The 21164-nt window shown below is 57.0% G+C and overlaps 1 protein-coding gene across 6 annotated transcripts in view; it reads right to left on the bottom strand.

Annotated features, from left to right (window-relative positions):
- Positions 1 to 6446: 6446 nt before the first annotated feature.
- SRC (SRC proto-oncogene, non-receptor tyrosine kinase) overlaps positions 6447 to 21164 on the bottom strand; it is a 56906-nt gene continuing 42188 nt past the window's right edge. For 4 of the 6 annotated variants that reach the window (XM_086702164.1, XM_086702166.1, XM_086702163.1 and 1 more), the window contains 10 exons: positions 18432 to 18464; positions 17478 to 17576; positions 17205 to 17308; positions 15231 to 15380; positions 13629 to 13784; positions 12014 to 12193; positions 10112 to 10188; positions 9242 to 9395; positions 9018 to 9149; positions 6447 to 8723 (listed from right to left, as the gene is read on the bottom strand). In XM_086702164.1, the coding sequence (XP_086558290.1) occupies positions 8515 to 8723; positions 9018 to 9149; positions 9242 to 9395; positions 10112 to 10188; positions 12014 to 12193; positions 13629 to 13784; positions 15231 to 15380; positions 17205 to 17308; positions 17478 to 17576; positions 18432 to 18464 (1294 nt within the window). In that variant the 3' untranslated portion in view covers positions 6447 to 8514. The remainder of the gene's footprint in view (positions 8724 to 9017; positions 9150 to 9241; positions 9396 to 10111; positions 10189 to 12013; positions 12194 to 13628; positions 13785 to 15230; positions 15381 to 17204; positions 17309 to 17477; positions 17577 to 18431; positions 18465 to 21164) is intronic. The other 2 variants (XM_086702167.1, XM_025932381.2) reach the window with 1 other exon arrangement.

Below are 21164 nucleotides of genomic sequence, written 5' to 3'. Positions count from 1 at the left end.
CTGGTCAGGGTGACCTGTTGGGGACAGTGAAGCAGGCATGTGGGGGCAGTGGGTGGGGATGGTGCTGAGGCTGGGGTGGGCCTTGAGGGGTGCGGGGGCTGGGGTGGGAGGTGGCGAGGGGCCCAGGAGCTCACACAGAAGGGCAGGGGAGAGAGACGGAGGCCGGCGTAGGTGCTGAGAAGGCCCAGCGGTGTGCAGGGGGAGACACCAGTGGGCCCAGGAAGGCAGGTTAGGAAAAGGGCCTAGAAATCACTCTCAGACACACAGACGGATGGATGGAGACACAGATCACCATATGCTTGTCTACAGAGTGAAAGCAAATGCTGGACACAGAGCCTCAGAGCTGGAGATGGAAGGAGAAAAAGAGAGAGTTTGGGGGAAGTTGGAGAGAGACAGATAACCAGAGTGTCTTGAAAAATCCAGATGGAGCCGGAGAGGGGATTTCGAGTAGAGAGCAAAAGGGTGAGAGGGGATCTCTCTCTCTCTCTCTCTCTCTCAATCTCTCTCTCTTTCTCTCTCTCTCTCTCTCTCTCTCTCTCTCTCTCTCTCTCACACACACACACACACACACGACTGTGCAGTCACATCTGAGTGGGAAAACTACCTAATGCTGGGGAACACAAAGAGTTAAGCTAAAGCTCAGAGGCAGAGACGCACAAAGAAAGGCAGGAAAACAAAGAGAGAAAAGGAGAAAGTGTGTGGGAGGGAGAGGTGACAGACAGACACAAGTGCAAGCGGGACACATGAGTCTCAAGTCCACCGGAAGCACGACCCCAAGAGAGGAGTTTGGAAAGAGAAAACCCGAGACGGCGCCTGAATGACAAGGCTGAAGAGAAGGCTCGGCTGAGGAAGAGAGGGAGGCACCTGTCCCCCACCGGGGCTGCCTCTTCAGAGCGGCGCAAATGACGGTTTAAGTCAGGAGGAATGAAAGAGGTGTCGCACGCACGGGACGCACGGGGCACACAGCCCCTGCTGGACTCGGGCAACAGTGACGGAGTCAGGACGGGACCGTGTATGCCACACGCACCCCATCCACACGCAACACAGGCCACACACGTGCCACAGACACACGCGCACGTAGACAAACGTAGGAAGCCCAGAGAAGAGACAAGACTCGGATAAGTCCCAGAGGGAAGAGGAGAGGAGCGAGATGGGAGATAAACACAGAAAAAGCGGGAGCTTTCCACGAGCCTCTCTCGCTCTCTCCCAGTGTCCGTCGGGATGTCTGTCGGGCCGGCTGCCTCACACACGATTGCAGCCCCAGGAGACAGAGGATGTGGTGACTCGATGGCCAGCCCGACCCAGCTCGACCACCTCCCCCCTCCCGGCCTTTGTTCTTTGCCCTCCTCCCCCACCTGGTACTCCTGGCCCCCAGGCCTCCCTCAGCTCTGCCTCCCTGGGGAGCCCTCCGGACCCTCTGTTCACACTCAGGACCCCACCCCTACTCTCCCAGGACCATCTGTTCCGCTCATCTGTCCCACACAGGGTATCCCTCACCCCTGAACCGCCAGCCCAGCCAGGGCCGGACCTACAGCAGGTGCCTCGTGGAAACTGGTCCAATGGGCCAGGGAGGGAGCGGATGCTCACACACCTGAGCGAAGGCAAAGTTAGAGAGCAGCAGGGTGAATGTGGACCAAAGGAAGAGGGTAAAAGAGGAGGGGGGGAGGGATGAGGTGGAGAGTAGAGCAGGCGCCCCTGGAATAATGACGACGGAGAGTTGGGGGGGGGGGCAGAGCACTGGGGTGGGAGTGAGAGAGAACACTGACCCTCCAGCCCAGGGCAAGGGGCCGGGGTGCAGGAGCACAGCCTGCACCGGAAATTCGACAAGCATACAGAGCCAGGAGGCCAGAAGGCCTTCGGGACAGAGGGGGAGCCAGACACCTGCTCCCTGCCGGACACACAGACAGGAGGGCCACGTGTTGGGAGAATAAGTGAATTAACGGAGGGACCCCAGAGAAACGGACAAACCTGCTAGGGCAAGAGAGAGCTGGACAGAGACAGACAGAGACAGTGGGGGAGGGGCTGACACAGGTCACCTTGCTCTGATGCACTCACACTGAGGTCAAGGGCAAACCACAGGGGGCAGAATGCAGAAGCAAGAACAGAGAAGATAGCAGGTTAAGAGGACACATAATGTGCCAGGAGCAGCATTTACCAGGCTTGGCACAGAGGACATGCCCAGTAAATCTACAGCCCACAGTAGTTTAGGGGCCCACAAAACATTTTAATTTTTCTTAAAATCAGAAGACAAATAGGGGCACCTGGTGGCTCAGTCGGTTAAGCGTCTGACTCTTGATTTCAGCTCAGGTCGTGATCTCACGGTTCATGAGTTCAAGCCCCAAGTAGGGCTCTGTGCTATCTGCTTGGGATTCTCTCTCCCTCTCTCTCTGCCCCTGTCCTGCTTGCTCTCTCTCTCAAAATAAGTAAATAAAGTGAAAAAAAAAAAAAAGAAGAAGAAGAAGACAAACTTTTAGCTCATTTTTTTTAAGTAAACTCTACACCCAACATGGGGTTCAAACTCACAGCCCAGAGATGGACAGTCGTATGTTCCATCAACTGAGCCAGCCACACGCCCCTCAAACAACGTTTTAATATATATTCACATATTTGACTTTACACCAATATTGTAATATAATTTTCAATGTTTCTTACGGAGGAAGGGGCTCACGAAGGCAAAGCTAACTGGGGCCCACCGAAGTCCTAACGGGCCCCTCTGCGGGAGCGCACAGGTGAGTTGAGTTTGGGACATTTAAAGATGAGGTGTCCAGGGCATGGTCACCAGGGAAACCGTCCAGGACGGAGGCCTTGAAGCCGAGGCTGGAGGGAGCACGGGACTAAGTCTGGGGCCAGGATGGGGACTGAGCAAAAATTCACCCCAGAGGCCACGTCCCAGGAGTCACGGGGAAGGAGCACACTAAGAAAAGTGCAGACATGTGGAGGTGGGAGGCAGAGACAGACGCAGTGGCACAGAGATCCAGCCACGCACATGTGGACACACGGACGCACCCCACCCGGGGGGATGGGACAAAGACAAAGATGAACAGTCAGTGAGACCACAGCAAGGGGGAGGCATCGGGGTACGCAGAAGCAGACAGAAGACAGACAGATGGACAGGCTGGCAGAGCTAGGTGGGGAGACACAGATCCAGGATCCCATGGGTCACACTGTGAGGGAAGCACAGGTCCGGGCACTGGGTGGGAAAGGCCCTCGGGTGTGGAGGGCTGGGGACGGCGAGGACCGGATGAACAACAGACAGATGGACAGAACTCCGTCTCCCTCCCCCCACCACGGCACCAACTTGACCCCCAGACCCCTTTGCCTGGCTGTTGCCATCTCTGTCTCTGTGTTTCCGTCTCTGTTAGTGTCTCTTTTTCTCTCTGCAAACTGCAGCTTTTTTGGAGCCCGCAAGAGAAAAGATGAAAGATGAGATAAGAGAAAACGCAGACGATGGACCGCGCGTGCACGTGCGTTGTGTGTGTGTGTGTGTGCGCACGCACACCTTCAGCACAGGGCCTGGTAAGAGTTTCATGGGAGCGAAGGGGGTGACAGGAGCAGAAGATGAATGAAGAGAATGAAGGCAGCACGGGCCACAGCCTGGGAGGCAGCAGGGAGCAGGGACACACACGTGCCCCACCCCCACACGCCCGTGGTGCACACACCGCACCCCCTGGAAGTGCAGCGGTGTTGAGAAGGCCAGCGAGACCGCGGAGAACAGAGGCAGGGAGGGTCCCAGAAAGACGGACCCGGCACAGAAGGCCTGACGCAGATACACAGACAGGCCCGGCTGCTCACACATTACACGGGCCCCGACAGGACTGGGCCCAGGGCGAATCTTCAATACCAGTCTTCCACACAAACGTATGAAAGAGTGACCAGGCCAGCAGCCCACGGGGAGAGCCAGTGAATGTGAGCCAGAGGACAGACAGACTCCCTCTGAGACAGAGACAAGGAGACACAGAGGCCAATGGGCAGAGAACAGATGACGGGTCTGAATGGACCTGGGACACAGACACGTGCCCCCCCCTTTCTGGGCGGGAGGGATGGAGTCTGGGGCACAGATCAGGGTCTGTCCGTGTGTGTGCTTTTCTGTATCTTTCCTACTCCGCCATAAGGAACATATACTATTTTCTCCATGAGGGAAGACATCTCATTTTCCTCAGAGAAAAAAATACATGCAGAATAAGAGAAAAACCACTGAAATCAGGAAGAGAAGGTGGAGAGGACTCGGGGGTCCCAGGGTCTCCAGTCCCCGGAAGTGGGCTAGAATCAGGAGAGGGCTGCAGGAGGAGCAGAGGGGCTACGGGACGGTGGTCGCCCAGACCGCGCATCTCTCACCTCTCCACTCTGTCTCTCTCGCGACGAGCAAAAGCGAACTGGACAGAGGCCCGGAGTGAGGGAGTCAAAACCAGAGAAGGAGCCAGAGACAAGAGGTGGGAGAGATGGAACCAGCTTTCTTGCCTCCCTTCCCTGACCAGACACGTGGGCCAGATCTGGGTGCATCAGCTCGACCTTCCCTGGTCCCTCAAGCTCTTGTACCAGCGGGTGAGCTGTGTGGACTGACACAACAACCATTGCAAGTTTCAGGGGGGTCAGGGAAAGCTCCAAGAGGTGGTCTGTGGCCTCTGAGATGTGTCTTGAAGGATGAATAGGAGTTTTCCAGGTTGCAGAGGGAAAAGCAAGGGGTGTGGGAGGGCCTGAGGAAGAATCAGAAGTCAGAGAGCTTGACAAGCAAGAAAATCTGTGAGACAGAGAAACTAGGGAAAGAGACAGCAGCCAGGCACGGCGAAAAAGAGAAACCAGCCACAGCCTGAAACATAGAGATACACGTAGAAACAGAGACAGAAAGAAAATCAGAAGCACACAGAAACACACCGGGAACTATGGAGAAGGGTCGGGGGGGAATAGGAAGAAACAAAAAAAAGTGTTGAGACAGAGAGCCAGGGCCAGACAGAGAGCTGGAGGCGGGAGATTGAGAGACAGACAGAGACGGAGAGGCACAGAGGGAGATAAACACAGAGAAACACGGAGCAAGATAGACAGAGAGGTGCAGAGAAAGGGGGCTCAGAGCCTTTCCCCACGCGGTTCTCGACCGCCCCCCAGCACGGCTCAAGTGTAGTCCCCACCTGCCGGCAGGGGGGATCACTTTGTCCCCATCCTTTTCGGGGATGGGGCACATCCCTGGCCTGCTGGCACACGTTCCTGAGCTCCCCCAACCCACCCAGGCACACCTGGGCCCTGCCAGGAGTGGCCAGTGCCCTCTGTGCCCTCCAAGCCCACAGAACCCAGCTGTAAACTGGCCCCGGGAGCCCGAACCTCAGGCACCAACTATGGCACGTGTCCATGTGACACACACAAATCCCGCACACTGATCCGGAGAAAACAGACTCGCTGGCTTCATATCCCATCGATGCCCACATACACACTCACCCTGGGAACTCACAGGCTGGCACACAACCCGGATATGTGTGTATACAGATGCACACGGCCCTGGGCAAACAGATGTCCAACCTCCCGGTCACAGACCCAGGTGAATATGAAGGTTCATACAGCTAGGCACACACTGCCGGGAACCCAGATTCATAGACCACCAGGACGTGTGTCCACACACCAACACAGATGCCCACGAGCAAACTGGCCCAGGCACATACCCACACAAACACAAAGGCACACACTCCTAGGAGCAAACAGAAGGCTCAGCCACAAACACAAACATCCCTGCTCCTGTGTGCACATCTCTGCGTGTCCATTCTGACCTGGATACTATGGTTTTTGGCTTGTGGAAATACTACTGCAGAGAGAAATGTCCTAATCTTGAAATTTGTTTTTAATTAGACTATTACAACGGCCAGAGGTGACACACAGATGCATGTGCCATGTGATGTAAAATAAATTTCTTCGTAAAGACTGTTGCAAATGAACTGCCCGGTTGTGTCCCTTTAGTGGTGGGGGAAAAGGGAGGAGAGGAAAGGTCTTTGGATTTTTCCCTAGAGTGCCCAGGACTTTTGTGGATAGAGCCCCAGCCCAGCCCAGCGCTCCTGGGAAACAACACAGCATACACACGGCCACATCTCCCCTTGAGCACGTTTGCAACCCCACCCAGGCCCAACAGCCCCACCTGGCCCCCAGACTGTCCACTGCCACCCTCCCCCTGGGGCATCGGCGTCCTGAACTGCTCACACTTTGAGAGTCCTGGCTTCCCCCGGTGCGTCTCAGACACAAGCAGAACTCCTGACAGATGTGCCCAGTCCCCGAACAGAGGTGCTGGCGCACACACGGCCACATGCCCAAGTGGCTGTCTCCAATCTGATCATGTCTCCCCCTGGCCTGAAGCCCGCTGGCCACCAGTGCGGCCCGAATAAAGGCCCCTCTGACTACAGTCTGCCCTCACAGTTCACCCCTCTCATTCTCCAGCACACAGTGGATGCCCAGTAAACCACAGGCCACACTTTGAGGTCTGTTTGTGTTTAATCAGACAATATGCAAAGTATTTACAACCAATTCTGGATCCCCCCTCCCCCCAAGCCTGGGCCGTGGAATTCGGGACCCCCAGGCCCTGCCCAGAGCCGGGGGTCCCCTAGGCCTCTGCATAGTCATCTGAAATCTACAAAACACTGTTTATTTTAAAAAAAAAAAAAACAAAAAAAAAAAACAGAACAGTATTAGGACACCTCATACAAAGGGCCCCAGGCAGCCGTAAGGGGACTTGAGAGTGCGCCGGGGTAAGCAAGCCCAGATTTGACCGGGACGGACGGCAGACTTGCGTAATAAACATGTATGAAAGGAAAAGTTGAAATTTCATAGGCAGGCACCGCTTGGCCTCCTTTCCCGCTGGCAGGGCCCGGCTGGCTCGAGAGCCCCTGGCAGCGGGAATGTTATTGCTGTCATGGGGGGCTGTGAGTGAAATGTACAACATGTCTGGGGAACAGAGCGGGGGAGCATTTTTACACGTTAAATATGGACACACACGTGCACACACATCACACACACACACACACACACACACAGGGGCCCTGGCAAGATGCCCACAAACTGTCGGCCACCCCTTTTAAGATGGGGTGCCTGAGGCCCAGGGAGGAGTCGCCACATACCCTAAGGCCAAACATTAGAGCGAGGGCCAGAGTCTCCCAACGCCCCAGGCTGGGCTCACCAAGGTTACGCCAGGCCACGGGGTCTGGAACAGAGAAGTCGCAGAGGCCACGGCCACACATGGAGGCAGACGCTGCAGCCCAGACAGGAAGGAGGGGGCCACCCGAGGTCACAAAGCCAGGCCTGGTGCACGGCAGTGGACACTTGAACTCGACACCCACCACCCCCCAGCATAGGAACTCCTCTCCTACTCATGGGTTAAGGGGTGCTAACTGGGGGAGGGGAGCAGGGGCCAGGCATTGAAATGACACAGGACAAACGGGGGAAGGAGAACCTGGGGTTCCCTCCTGAGGCCAGGACCACCCAACCACGTGGATCTTGTACTTCGGTTTGATTGCCTCCGGAGCCTGGGAGCTCACTCTCTTTCATGGCTGGCTAGCTCCAAGGATGAAAAAAACACTCCCACTCTGATCGACATCTACTCCCCGACACTGGCATGGTCACCCCTCATTCAGCTGCGCCCTACGCCCGTCTCCACTCCCTCCCTCCACCAACAGTCCTGCCAGTCAGGCAGCGGCAGCAAGGCTCTGTTATCTCTAACTCAGCCTCAGGCCCCTGGTCCCCTGGGCTGCCCCAGTCTGTCCATGGTGCCTCCAAGGACAATCTTGTTGGTTCCTGAGGAAGACAGAGGGAGCACCGGGTTCCAAACCCACCTCAACCCTGAACTGTTCTGTGGTCGTGGGCAAGTCACATCCCCTCTCTGGACTGTTTCCCCACGGGTGCTACGAGGGCATGGAACTGGTGATCTCGAAGGGTCCCTTGGGTCTAAGAACAGGATCGGAGGGGGGTGCCCACCCCACCCACCATCATCAAGTCAAGCTCAGCCTCAGCTGCCCAGCCTGGGAGCCACGGCAGAGGGGTCTGGACCCAGCAGCTTCCACCAACAGGTGTTTCAGAAATGGACGGCAAAGGTCAGGGTGGCGGGCAGGCCGAGGGCCAGGCGCCCATCACTCCTCTTTGGAAAGGCTCTTCGGCCAGCTCTGGAGGCAGACGTGGGGTGACGTGGAAGTGTTAAGGAGTCAACGTGAGGAGCAGACTGAGGCTGACAAAGGGTGCCCTCAGCCCGTCCTTCTTCCCGGCTCCTCCTGCTGAGATACACAGAGCTCCAGGAGGGAAGGCAGGGAGGACGCATATGGCTGGAGCAGGTGCCGGGACGCAGTCACTGTGCCAGCCTTAAACCCTGTCCTCAAGGCTGCCCCAGGCCCCAAGCCCTTCCATGCCACAAAAGAGGGAGGGGCCTCATCACTGGCAATTCAGCCCCACAGAGGGGATCGATGCGGGCAGGCAGAGGGAGGCAAGACCCTCCATCAGGGGCCACCCAGCCCAGGATCCAAGCCAAGAGGCCAGTCTGGCCCTGTAGTGTGCTCCCTATAGGTTCTCTCCAGGCTGGTACTGGGGCTCGGTGGACGTGAAGTAGTCCTCTAGGAAGGCCTGCAGGTACTCGAAGGTGGGCCGCTCTTCCGGTTCCTTCCGCCAGCACTGGCACATGAGGTCATGCAGGGACTCGGGACACTCAGGCGGGCAGGGCATCCGGTAGCCCCGCTCCACCTGGTCCAGCACCTCACGGTTGACCATCCCTGTGGGTAGAAGGAGGTATGAGGAGGCTGGCTCAGGTGAGGAAAGTGGGGCGGGGGGAAGATGTGAGGAGGATAACCGAGAGTGCCTCCAGCCTAGGACAGAGCGGCTGTGACCATGGGTAGGTCGCCTCCCAGGGGCTGAGAGCCCTGACCAGAGAGATTCTAAGATCAGATGCTCAACCTCTTTGTTCTACAGATGAGGAAACTGAGGCCTGGGAAGGGGTATGGCTTGCCCCAGGTCACCAGAGCAGAGGGGTTCAGGGAACAAAGATGGGCCACGAGGAGCCCTCTTACCAGGGTAGGGCACCCGTCCCTTTGTTGTGAGCTCCGTCAGCAGGATCCCAAAGGACCACACATCTGACTTGATGGTGAACCGGCCGTACAGGGCCGCTTCTGGAGCCGTCCACTTGATGGGGAATTTGGCACCTGTGGGAGGGAGAGAGTTCAGGGGAGGCTCAGCAGAACGTCATGACGGTGCCTGCAGAGGGCCCTCTGGCACCGACCCAGGCCCTGCCCACCTTGCCGGGCGGTGTATTCATTGTCTTCGATGAGCCGAGCCAGCCCAAAGTCGGCCACTTTGCACACGAGGTTCTCTCCAACCAGAATGTTGGCAGCACGGAGGTCCCGGTGCACGTAGTTCATCCGCTCCACGTAGGCCATGCCCGAGGCGATCTGCAGGCAGAACCCAGGGAACCCGGCTCAGGGACCACCCCGTGCCCCCTTCCAGGTCACGAGTCACGTGCCCAGGGTGGGGAGCCAAATGCCCTGCCCTTGCCAGCCCTCAGGCAAGCGAAGTCAGCTTACAGCAAACACCGTTGGCACAAAAGCAGGACCAGAGTTCAGCGGGAAGAGGGAACGCGGGACAAAGGGCGAGGGCAAAGGGGAAACACAAGACAAGACCGCCCAGGAAGCAGGGTGACGATGAAGAGGCAGGCCCCAGGTGCCCCACAGATACAGATGAGTGCCAGGTCCTGCCTGCTGTCCCGAGTCCCCTCCGAACCTCAATTTTCTCATGTGTCAAATGGAATAAGGGCCATCCCTACCTCCCCTGATTGTGATAAGGATTAGTGAGGAAATGATTGTCGAGCACCACCCACAGCAAGCAAGTACCAACGCAGGTTTGTTGAGTGACTGAACAACCTTTACAGAGAAGAAAACTGAGGTGTGAGGCCCCACAGGCATCACTGACTCCTGACGCCCAGCTAAGGGTTCTTTCAAGCTCTGCCCAGAGCCACCACTCACAGCACGTATAAGTGGTCTCCGTAGTAAATGTGGTGAGATCAGAGAGTGTGGGCGGCAGTCAAGGCAGGCTGCCTGGAGGGGGCTGAGCTAAGTGGGTCTGAGTGCTCTAGGGCCAAGGCCGTGGGAGGTGGGCGGGGCTGACTCACCTGAGCAGCCATGTCCACCAGCTGTGGCAGCCGCAGGTACTTGCCTGTCTCCCCCTTGAGAAAGTCCAGCAAACTCCCTGGACAGAGAGAAAGCAGCCCTGTCTTCCCTGAGCCAGGAAGCAGAGATCCCCACACACCCTGCCCACCTGGGCCGGCCAGCCCTGCTTCAAGCGGCACAGCGGATTTCACGCGAACCCATCTCTGAACAAAGCCTCACGCAGCATTTGTCACTCAGAAGGCGAAGCAGGACGGGAAACAGCCAAATGTCCACCTCCAGGAGAACAGAAGCCGTGGCCCATCCCTGTACCGCACTACCACTACCCGGCAATAAAAAAAGGAACAAACTAGTGACACGGGTGATAAGGGAGACGCTTGGATGTAGAAGATAAAATATGTGAACCTCTAGAAAAAACAGAGCTATGATGACAGAAGGCATATCAGTTATTGCCTGGGTTTAGGGCTGGAGGGTACCGTCTGCAAAGGAAAATAAGGGAGCTTTCCGGGGTGACGGAGATCTCCTGCATCTTGAGTGTGGTAAGGGGTACACCATGTCCATTTGTTAAAACTCACAGAACTGGACACTTAGCATGGTGTATTTTATCGTTGGTAAATTATACCTCCCAAAAGCGGAATTTTGAAACATTTAATTAATTTAAAAATTAGGTAAAGGTCAAGCCAGGGGCTTGACCTAGAAGCGGCTCCGCTTGGAGGGTTGGGGGACTTTTCTTTCAGCCACATAATGGCAAATGGTTTTAGAAATCCAGCAAACTGGGGAGCCAAGATGCATTGTGGGAAATTATTTTTTTTTTAATTTTTTTTTAACGTTTATTTATTTTGGGGACAGAGAGAGACAGAGCATGAACGGGGGAGGGGCAGAGAGAGAGGGAGACACAGAATCGGAAGCAGGCTCCAGGCTCTGAGCCATCAGCCCAGAGCCCGACGCGGGGCTCGAACTCACGGACCGCGAGATCGTGACCTGAGCTGAAGTCGGACGCTTAACCGACTGAGCCACCCAGGCACCCCTGTGGAAAATTATTAAAAACAAAATGAGAAAGGCCACCTTTGGTTTGACTTTCCATTGACACGACAAGTTGGTTCTATGCCATTCCACCTTTTAAAAATGTACACTCTAGGGACGCCTGGGTGGCTCAGTCGGTTAAGCGATCGACTTCGGCTCAGGTCACTATCTCATGGTCATGGGTTTGAGCCCCGCGTCAGGCTCTGTGTTGACAGCTAGGAGCCTCGAGCCTGTTTCGGATTCTGTGTCTCCCTCTTTCTCTGCCCCTCCCCCGCTCACACTCGGTCTCTCTCAAAAAATAAACGTTAAAAGAAAATTATTTAAATAAAAATAAGATGTACACTCTAGGGGTCGCATGGGGGGCTCAGTCAGTTGAGCATCAGACTCTTGATTTCAGCTCAGGTCATGATCCCAGGGTCGTGGGATCGAGCTCCATGCTGAGCATGGAGCCTAAGATTCTCTCTCTCTCTCTCTCTCTCTCTCTCCCCCTCTGCCTCTTTCCCCAGCTCACACTCTCTCTAAAAAATAAAAAAAATAAGGGGTGCCTGGGTGGCTCAGTCAGTTGAGCACCCGACTTCGGCTCAGGTCGTGATCTCACAGTTCGTGAGTTCGAGCCCCGCGTCGGGCTCTGTGCTGACAGCTCAGAGCCTGGAGCCTGCTTCGGATTCTGTGTCTCCCTCTCGCTCTGCCCTTTCCCTGCTCATGTGCTTACTCTCTCTCTCAAAAATAAATACGCATTAAAAAAAATTAAAAAATAATAAAATAAAATAAAATAATAAAATAAAATAAAATATACACCCTACATCTGGGGGGAAGTGAAGTGTGTCCCCTCCTGCCTAGCAAGGGACTGTCACACATCTCTGTGCCGGTCGCTCAGGCCTCACCCTTGCTCATGTACTCCGTGACAATGTAGATGGGCTCCTCAGACACCACGGCATACAGCTGCACCAATTTCTCGTGCCTTAGTTTCTTCATGACCTGGGCCTCCTGCAGAAAGGCCTCTGGAGACATCGTGCCTGGCTTCAGGGTTTTGATGGCCACCCTGGTGGTTCCGTTCCAGGTTCCTGTATGGGTAGGGGTAAAGGCTGCCTCAGTGAAGGCCCCCTATTCCTGTACCACTGGGACCCAGGATCTGCCTGCCCGGGTACCAGTTTCAGCTCTGGCCTCCCCAGCCATATGACAAGCCCCGCCAAGGTCCAGCCCCTTTCTGAGCCTCAGTGTCCCCACCTATAGAATTAAATGAGATCTGAGGTGCTGGGCCAAGCCCACTATGAGGGCTCACTTAGCTGCCGCTGTCATTTTATTATTGTCTGGTTTTCAAACCGTGAGGCCTTGGGGAAGCTGTCCTCTAGACCAGTGTGTTTAATCCGGGTTCTTGTCCCAGCTGGACCCAAGGGCCTTTGCTGAGTGGCCCTAGGTCCATTCCTCCCAGTCCCTGGGCCCCCATCTGAGGGCTGGGGCCAGGCCTTTTCCCGAGGCCCTCGCGGCCCAGGTCTGGGGACCCGTACCTGACACTCCATGAGTCTACCCGGGGCAGCCGCTGCTTGTTACCACACACCCAAGCCAGGAATGAGTTCTGCAGCCACCAGAGCAGCTGATGCCAGGGATTTCTCCAGGCTTTGCTCGTGTGCTCCTTTTGTGGCTGTGCTTAGGAACTGGCTTCTCATCCCTCGCCCCTGTCCCCAGCCCAACACCTTTCCTGACTTGGCCTGACCTCCAGCCTCCAGGCCTTGGTGCCTGCAGGGCCTTCCACCCAGGAAGCCTCTCTGCTCTCCCCTGAAGGGAGGAGAGTGGAGACGCTGATGCCAGGTGAACACTCGGCTTACACGACGGCACGCGGCGAGTCCCCTGCAGAAGCCACCAGCTCACAACTGTCATGCCTGCCTCACGCCAACCGCCCTGATTCCTCCGCGTCAGCAGAAGGCGGCCTGGGTTTTTTTCAGGGCTGCTCAGTGTTTGTTTGCAAGGACAGTTTTGCCTTTACTCCAGGGTCAGACGGGAGACTGTTAACAGGCCCAGAACATGCCAGACTGCACTGCCAAGCACCCCCTGTGCGAGTTGAGGCTTCTCTTCCCACGGCGAAGCACTAATGCGTGGACGCATGCCGGGCCAGCAGTCTCTCACACCCCACAGGTGGTTCCTATCTTCCCCACCCTCCTTGCACCCCGAGGAAGACTGAGGCTCCGAGCCGAGCCACCTGTCCCAGACTGCGCGGTGGGTCTTCGGGGAATCAGGATGCCCAGCCCTGAGCAGCCCTTGGCCGAACGATGCCAGGGTCTATAGAGGTGTGTGGTGCTGAGGGGGGCTCCACACTGAAAACAGAGCCCACTGTTCAGCAGAGGTGACTGTGACTCGCGGAGGTAAAGGGTGTGGGAGGGGGAGGGCAATGGGGCCTGGAGCTGTACCAGGGGATGGACATCTGCCCGGCTCTCGAGTGCGGACACCAAAGCCCCAAAAGGGACGGTGATTCCCTCTGAGGGGGCGGGGGTGAGGCCTTACCCATCCACACCTCTCCGAAACAGCCCTGGCCCAGCTTGACCTCCAGCCGCAGGGACTCCCGGGGGATCTCCCAGGCGTCTTTGGCCAGGCCCTGAGTCTGTGGCTTGGACGTGGGGCACACGGTGGTGAGGCGGTGGCAGAGGCCGTCGGCATGTTCTGAGGACAGAGGCGGGGAGGTAGAGTTCAGCAGGGTGTCTGTCCTGGGGCCTCCCTGTCCCACGGTGTGTGTGTGTAGACATACACGTGGCATGCACAAGGGACACACGGGATGCCCTCGAGGCCAGGCATCCACACCTGTGTGTTACACAGCCTCATCCCACACAGGCCCACACTGACTCGCGCATCTGCTCGCTGAGTTATTCATTCATACGTTCATCCGGACCTGAAAGGGCAGCCACCCAGGTGAGTCCCAAGGATGCAGTGCGGGACAAGTCCAGTGGAATCCTGCCCTCAGGGAGCTCACAGCGCAGGGGGAGCCCAACTTCCCCTAATCACCTCCCAGGACCACGAGCATGACAGAGGAGAGCAGTATGTGCAACAGTAGGTGGGCTGGGTGGAGTCTTGGAAGGCTTCTCAGAGGAAGTGGTGCCTGAGCTTGGATCTGCAGGGGAGTGAGTGGTGGACTGAGACCACTTTGCAGGGGCAAAGGGCCCTGAGAGAGGAACAAGCCTCTGGGTTGTAGGAACTGAAAGGCCAGAGGGGCTGCTGGGGAATGAACGGGGAAAGGGGGCCCCGGGTAAGGCAGGGAGGCCGGCAAGGTTTACAGCAGCCAAGGCCTCGGAGGCCACGTGGGGATCTTTATCCTGAGATTCCAAGGTAATCTCTGGAGGGTTTTAATGTGGGGGAGCAGTGTTCAGAATGAACCCTACGATGGTGGCCAAGGGGACAGAGGGGTGGCAGATGGTAGAGGGTGTCGGGGGGCCCAGCTGACAGAGAAGGAGGTGGCACAGGATGGGGAGTTGCTGGCACTCTCACGCTAGGCCGCACCTGCACACAGACGCCACGGCCACGGCCACGGCCACACGCACACAGGCACCCACAGAGACCCGCCCACACGAGTACACACAGACCCCATTGCCCCAGGGGAAGCCCTGAAGTGTCCGGATAATGCACACACACCCACACCCACAACCTGAGCCCCGGTGTGTACCGGGAGCCCTCGCTCCCTCCGCCTGCCCTGCTGCTCTCTCTCCCTCTGCTGCAGTTGGTCTAGCCGCCCCCTCCTCTCCCAGTAACCGGTTCAGACCGGTCCTAGGGCTGCAGAAACAAATGACACCGGCCTAAGCCCCCTCCCTTCCCTGCTCCCCTCCAGGCAGCCCTCCTCCCCAGCCAGCTGCGGAGAAGGAGAAAGAGGAGGGTGGGCATGGTGGGGGGAGGGGATGGGGAGGAAAGAGGAGGAAAAAGAGGGGGAGGGAGAGGAGAGGGGGAAGGGAGAGAGAAGAAAGGAAGGAGGGGCAGGAGGAAGAAGGAGGGAGGGGAGCAAGACCCCACACTCTCAGGATAACAGAAGCCCCAGCCCTTGTTGGCCCCAAATCCCCCTCCAAAGGGTCCCCGGAGGAGGGCTGAGCCCCAGGCCCAGCGCCCACTCTGCCCCGCCCTCACTGGAGTAGTAGGCCACCAGCTGCTGCAGACTGTTGAACTGGGTGCGGGAGGTGATGTAGAAGCCACCGCTGTCCAGCTTGCGGATCTTGTAATGCTTCACATTGAGGCCCTTGGCGTTGTCGAAATCGGACACGGAGAGGCAGTAGGCGCCTGCAAGGCAGGGTCAGAGAGGAGCCATGACCCCCTCGCCCAGCACACCCCGCCCCCAGGCCACAGCGCTAAGTGCAGTTCTGTGCCTGCCCAACACAGGTAGACAGGGAGGCCAGAGGCGCAGGCGCAGCCCCAGCCCGGGGCACAGACAGGTCCAGTCCGCCCTGTTTCTGAGCACCCAGCCCTCAGGCAGCCACCAAGGCAGGGCCAAGTGAGCAAAGGAACACCTGATCAGAGAACCTCCCCAGGCACCCTCAGCCGGGGCAAGATCTCCCAGGCCTGAGTGTATATCCCAACTGTGTGACCCGGACAAGTAAGTCGCTTGGGCCAGTCTCTGGGCCTCAGTTTCGTCCTCTGCACAATGGGGCTACTCCCAGAGATGCTGGGAAGATTGGAGACCACATATAAGAGGGCCTGGCACATAGTAGGTGCTCAGCGAATGTTTGCTAGGAGCCAGGAATGGTCTCGTGGCTGTGTGTCCCTGGCTTAACTGCTTCCTCTCTCACAAGGGCACTCTCTATGCCCCACACCTTCCTGAAGACTCCACGATCAGGCAGGAGCGGATGGCTGGCTAAGGTTGCAGCAGTCATGGGCAGGGGGCCACGTGCTGGGTGTGGCCTACAGGCTGACAAGGCAAAGATGGGCCAGCCCTGGTGGCCTCCTCCCTGCCTCTTTTAAGCTTGGAAAAGTTTTTGGCTGGAAAAGTTTCCTCCTGCCTAGCAGGCCTGGCTAGGAGCCTTTGTTAACCTGAGCCCAAGAGAGGCCGGGGGTAGAGGCTCCAACAGCCAGAGAAAGCCCTTTTCAGAAGGTAGGAGCCATCATGCTAGAACCCCAGCCCCCACAGCCCATGGGCTCTCTGGATAGTCCTCAGGTGGGGATTACAATCTCCAGTGTCACGAAGGGGAAAAGGAGACCCAGAGAGGGAAAGCCGCTGGCCTCAGGTCACCCAGCAAGTCAGGCACAGAGGACTGTAACCAGGTCTCTAAAGCCTGCAATAGGCAACCATGACTAACAGATGGCCCAGGCCACATACATGTAGATGCCAGCGGCCTGAGTCTGAAGCCAGCCCTGACCACATGTGCGCACATGCAGGCATGCCCATGCCAGGTGGCCTCCTGCTCACACAGGGACACACGGCCCAGGCCCCCCAGGCACAAAGACAATCCTACAACTACCCACTCCCACCCAGGAGGACCCAGACAATTGCACCCCCACATGCACACACATGCCTAGACCCACGCATGGCGTGCCCGGCCACACAACTGCTCATAAATGCACACACATGACACAGATGCTCTGCTTCCCATCTCTCGCTGAGCCCCAGGCCCACGGGACGTGGCCCAGCTTCGTTTCCATGGTGATGGGTTGCCTGCCACCCACTGGCAGAGGGGCTAGAGAGAAAAGGGGTGATCTGTGTTCTCTGGCTGGGGGATGGACAGAAGAGGCCCAGGGGCCTGGACTGCTGGGGAAGGGCATCTCTAGAAGCCCCTGGAGACGGAGAAGAGGGGCCTACTTCATTAGCACCCACCCTGGGAACAAGTCTTTTACTGTGTGACCCTCGGGCCTCCTGACAGCCTGTGCCCATACCTCATCCGAGGAACCTGAGGCCAGAGAGGCTAGGTGAAATCTTCTGCTGCACCTCTGGCCACCCCAGATAACTCAGCTGTCCTCAGATGTACCTCCCTGCCTTTGATCTTACCACTTCCTCCACCTAGAGGGCCCTTCCCACCCGACACCGGGTACCAAACTCCTATTCGCTCTATGATACGCAGCTCAAACAACGCACAAAAGACAGTTCCCGTTGGCCAGCGGGAGTGGTCCTACCTTTCGTGGTCTCGCTTTCTCGCACTAGGAAGGTCCCTCTTGGGTTTTCCGCATTGAGCAGTAACCTCTCTGACTCCCGTCTGGTGATCTTGCCAAAGTACCACCTGGGACAGGAGGAAGGAGGGTGGGGTCAGTGAGCCAGGCTTCCGGCCACCCATAGTGCCTCTCTCTAGGATGCGGCCAGGGCCGTTGGCAGCCAGACCACCCACTCCAGCCCAGGAGAGAAGCACCCAACCAGCTCCTGGCAGGCAGGAAGCCAGAGTCCATACTCACTCTTCGGCCTGGATAGAGTCAGAGGGCGCCACATAGTTGCTGGGGATGTAGCCCGTCTGTCCTGTGCTGAGTGAGTGGGCCAGCCACCAGTCACCCTCTCTAAGGAGGGGGAGAGGGAAGGAGCAAAAGAGAAGGAGCCATCAGTGGTGGGCCCCAAGGCTGCAGTCTTCACAGGTGCTGTGCTGGGGTCCCCAAGGCCAAGTGAGGCACCGGCAGCCATGGGACCAGCCTGAGTTTCCGTGCTGCCAGGCCAAGCCGGCCTGGACTTCTCTCTCCCCGGCCCAGATGCCTCTTGGCCCAAGCTGACTCAGACACACTTTGTCCAGGACTGTGACAGGACTGACCTTGGTCAGCCTGAGGCCCAAATTCACAGGGGCAGAGTTCTGGAATAGGGAGTAATCTGCTTCCCTTCATAGAGACAAAGCCATCTCAAGATGCCAAGAGCTGTCTTGGGAACGAGGGAGGGAGCTCCCTGTCTCTGGGGAGCAAGCAAGTTGTACCAGGAGAGATGATTCCTGCCTAAGATAGATGTCAGGTCAGATCATCAAAGCCATCCCAAAGCCCTGAGATTTGGAAGCTGGTGAGGCCAGGCTGGAGGTAGGGGGTGGCCCCCTTTGGGGGCTTGGTGACCATCCAGGCACTAACCCTGCAAACTAGAGCAATGCTTGCCTTTGTCACATATCACCGGTCATACCTAAGGGGCTCCTTGGCTGAAAACGACGGGTTTCCTCCTGTAGCCTACCCACATACGGGGGAAACTGAGGCCAGAGGGAGCTGGGACTTGCCCAGAGTCACACAGAGTCATGTCAGAGGGGCTGAGGCGGCAGAGCCCCAATGCCCAGGGCACTTCTACACTAACTGCCCCGTGAGGAGGAGATGGGGACGGGGACAGAGGAGCTCCCTGCACGGTCGGGTCCCCTGGGCCTGGGTGGGAGTGGGGAGGGGGCGAAGTACCTTTGCAGCCATCTGAATGTGAACCAGGTCTGGCTGGAGCGGGGGTCCAGAGACACAGAGAAGAGAGGAGAAAGCGAGAGCTCAACAGGAAAGAAGAGGCAGAGATGGGGGTGGTGAGAGAGAGAGGCAGAAAGAGCGAGGAAGAGAGCAGGACAGCAGGCGGTGCGGGGGACCAGGGACAAGGCGGGGCAGCCACAGAGGCCTCACATCCAAAGCAACCAAAGGAGATGGGGAGGGGTCCAGGGGGAGTGAGGGGAGGCCAATGGGAAAGGCTGCCTGAGAAATAGGGTCCAGCCCCCTTCCATTCCCACCGTGCAGATGGAAAGACAGGCCAGAGAAGCGAAGGCCTCTGCTCAAGGTCACACAGCCAGGCCCAGGCTCCTGACTCCCAGACCAGAAGGAATCTTCCCCTACAGGGTATGGTGGGGCTCGAGACCTTGCTGAGCTTCTCTCTCCAAGGCTGCCTTTGGACCTCACCATGACCATGACCCTTAGAAGACACACAGCAAGCAGGATGGGCTCCCCCTTCCTCATTGCCAGGGCCCAGAGAAAAAACCCTTGCCCACAGTTGCACAGTATGGACTTGAACCCAGATCGCTGGCTCCTGCTTCTTCTGAGCTGCCTCTGACCCATATTTTTCAGCCCATTTTGAAGATAGAGAAGTTCAGGTAAGGAGAAAGTAGGTTGCGAGAGCTCTCCAAAGACTGGTCAGAATACAGGTGAGCACCCAGACCTGGGGGCTAGTGGGGTGGGTTGAGGCTGAACCAGAGGGTACAGGGTGCCCTCTGGACAGCAAAGGGAGCATGACTGGGGCTGAGGGGCCCACTCAGCCGTGCAACTGCTGCACGAACACTCAGGCAGAGGCACGAGCTCACATGGGGGTCTCTGCTCGAGACATGGAGGGCTCGGGAGGGCTCTGCTCCCACATGGAGGGCTCGGGAGTAAGGGGGCAAAGGCAAAACTCAAGGAAGGGCCTTGGAAGCGTAGGGCCACCATCCAACCCCCTGTTGTGCTAACACCCAGGGGTGTCCACATTTGTCTGTCCCATTTGATCCTCAAGGCCACCCTGTAGGGAAGGCAGGCCTCAGCCCCCAGATGAGGAATCTGTGGCTCAGAGATGTCAAGGGAGCAGCCCAAGGCCACACAGCACCCAGGCTGGAGTAACCTAGCACTTTCTGAGGCATAGAGATGGGCAGAGACTTGCCCAAAGCTACAGAGCAAGAGCTCCAGTCACAAGAAACAGCTGAAATCTTCCAGTCAAAGCCTTCATTTCACCAATGGGAAAATAAGGTACAGAGAGGGGCAGTTATTTGCCAAAAGACACACAGCAAATCGATGGCAGGGCAAGGCTGAGAACCAGGGTCCGCGTGTCCACAGCCAGACACAGAAGGCCCTCCTGGACCCCTCCTGGAGTCCAGAGGCTCAGAGGCCCTCAGGAAAGCCAGGGGAAGACAGAGGAGGAGGCAGCAGGACAGGGGGCAGGGAACTGAGCCAAGGTCTGGGTCAGAGGCTACAAAATGAGACAGATTGACAAAGCCAAAGTCTGCAAACTGGCCGGCCTCTAGGGAGGCCCTATCCAGGCACTCAGAGTGGAAGACTGGCAAGGAGCATGTGCCCAGAGGCCAGCCGAGCAGGGCCCAGAATCAAGTGGGGGGTCAGCCTAGCTGACATTACCCAGACTTCAGCCAGCAGATCTCCCAGCTCCCTGACATCAGCCCGTATGTGAGTTCGGGGTTTCCAGTCCAGGTTTGGGGTTTCATTTAGTTCACAAGGCAGGGATGAGGGTCACCGCCATCTCGCAACAGACCCAAGGCCCAACTCTGACCTGGTCCCAGCTTGAGGGGCGTCTCAGAGCTGGAGCTCCAGAGTCAGACCACTCTGGGCACCATCCAGCTCACCACTTGCAGGCTCTGTGACCTTGGCCTTGCCTCAGTTTCCTCATCTGTAGGATGGGGATACTCATGCCTCCACCCAAGGATGTAAAATACCAGCACAGGGCCTGGCACACAATAGGGGCTCAATGTGCATGAGCTGTTAGCATCTCGATTTGGCTTAAAAAGGAAAAACAACTAAATCTGCATCTCTATGGCACCCCTCCCCACTATCCAAAATGTTTTTAAAAACCAAAGCAGCTAAATAAATTAATTGAATAAAATGAAAACAAAAACCAAAGGAGCTCAGTCTCAGTCTGCAATAACGATTTGCTGTGTGACTTTGGGCAAGCACCCTACCTTCTCTGGGTCTTAATTTCCTCACATAAGCAAACAAATAAATAAATAAATACATGAAAATTTCCTCATCTATTACAGTCACAGACTCTCCCTTGCAGGCAAAGTGTATAAAGCAGTCAGCAACAAGCCGGGCTTAGGGTCAACGGAGATAATTACTGTGATCATCATCCAGGCCCACCTGAGAAATGTTGATATCAAGCCCCATTTGCCTATGTCAGTGGTCTGGGAGGCTCAAACCTGCCTTGGGTAGCTGCCTGGGTTGGGGGCTGGCCCCACGAAGGTCCCCACAGCTTCCGACACCAACCTCCGCCCAGACTTGGAAGTCATCTATCTGGCTGAGTAGATTTACTACATCTAGCACCTTCCCTGGGGGCCTGGTCCTTATCAGATGGACAGGAAGAAGGAAAGGAAGCGAGGGAATTACACACGTCCCCTGCCCCACCCCTCATCTTCCCACATGCGGCCAGAGGAAAAGCACTGAACCAGCAAGGGGTCCTCCAGC

Source organism: Puma concolor, chromosome A3 (assembly GCF_028749965.1).
Source record: "Puma concolor isolate L17-30 chromosome A3, mPumCon1.1.hap2, whole genome shotgun sequence".
NCBI classification, from domain to species: domain Eukaryota; kingdom Metazoa; phylum Chordata; class Mammalia; order Carnivora; family Felidae; genus Puma; species Puma concolor.
This window is presented reverse-complemented; position numbering and strand designations above follow the sequence as displayed.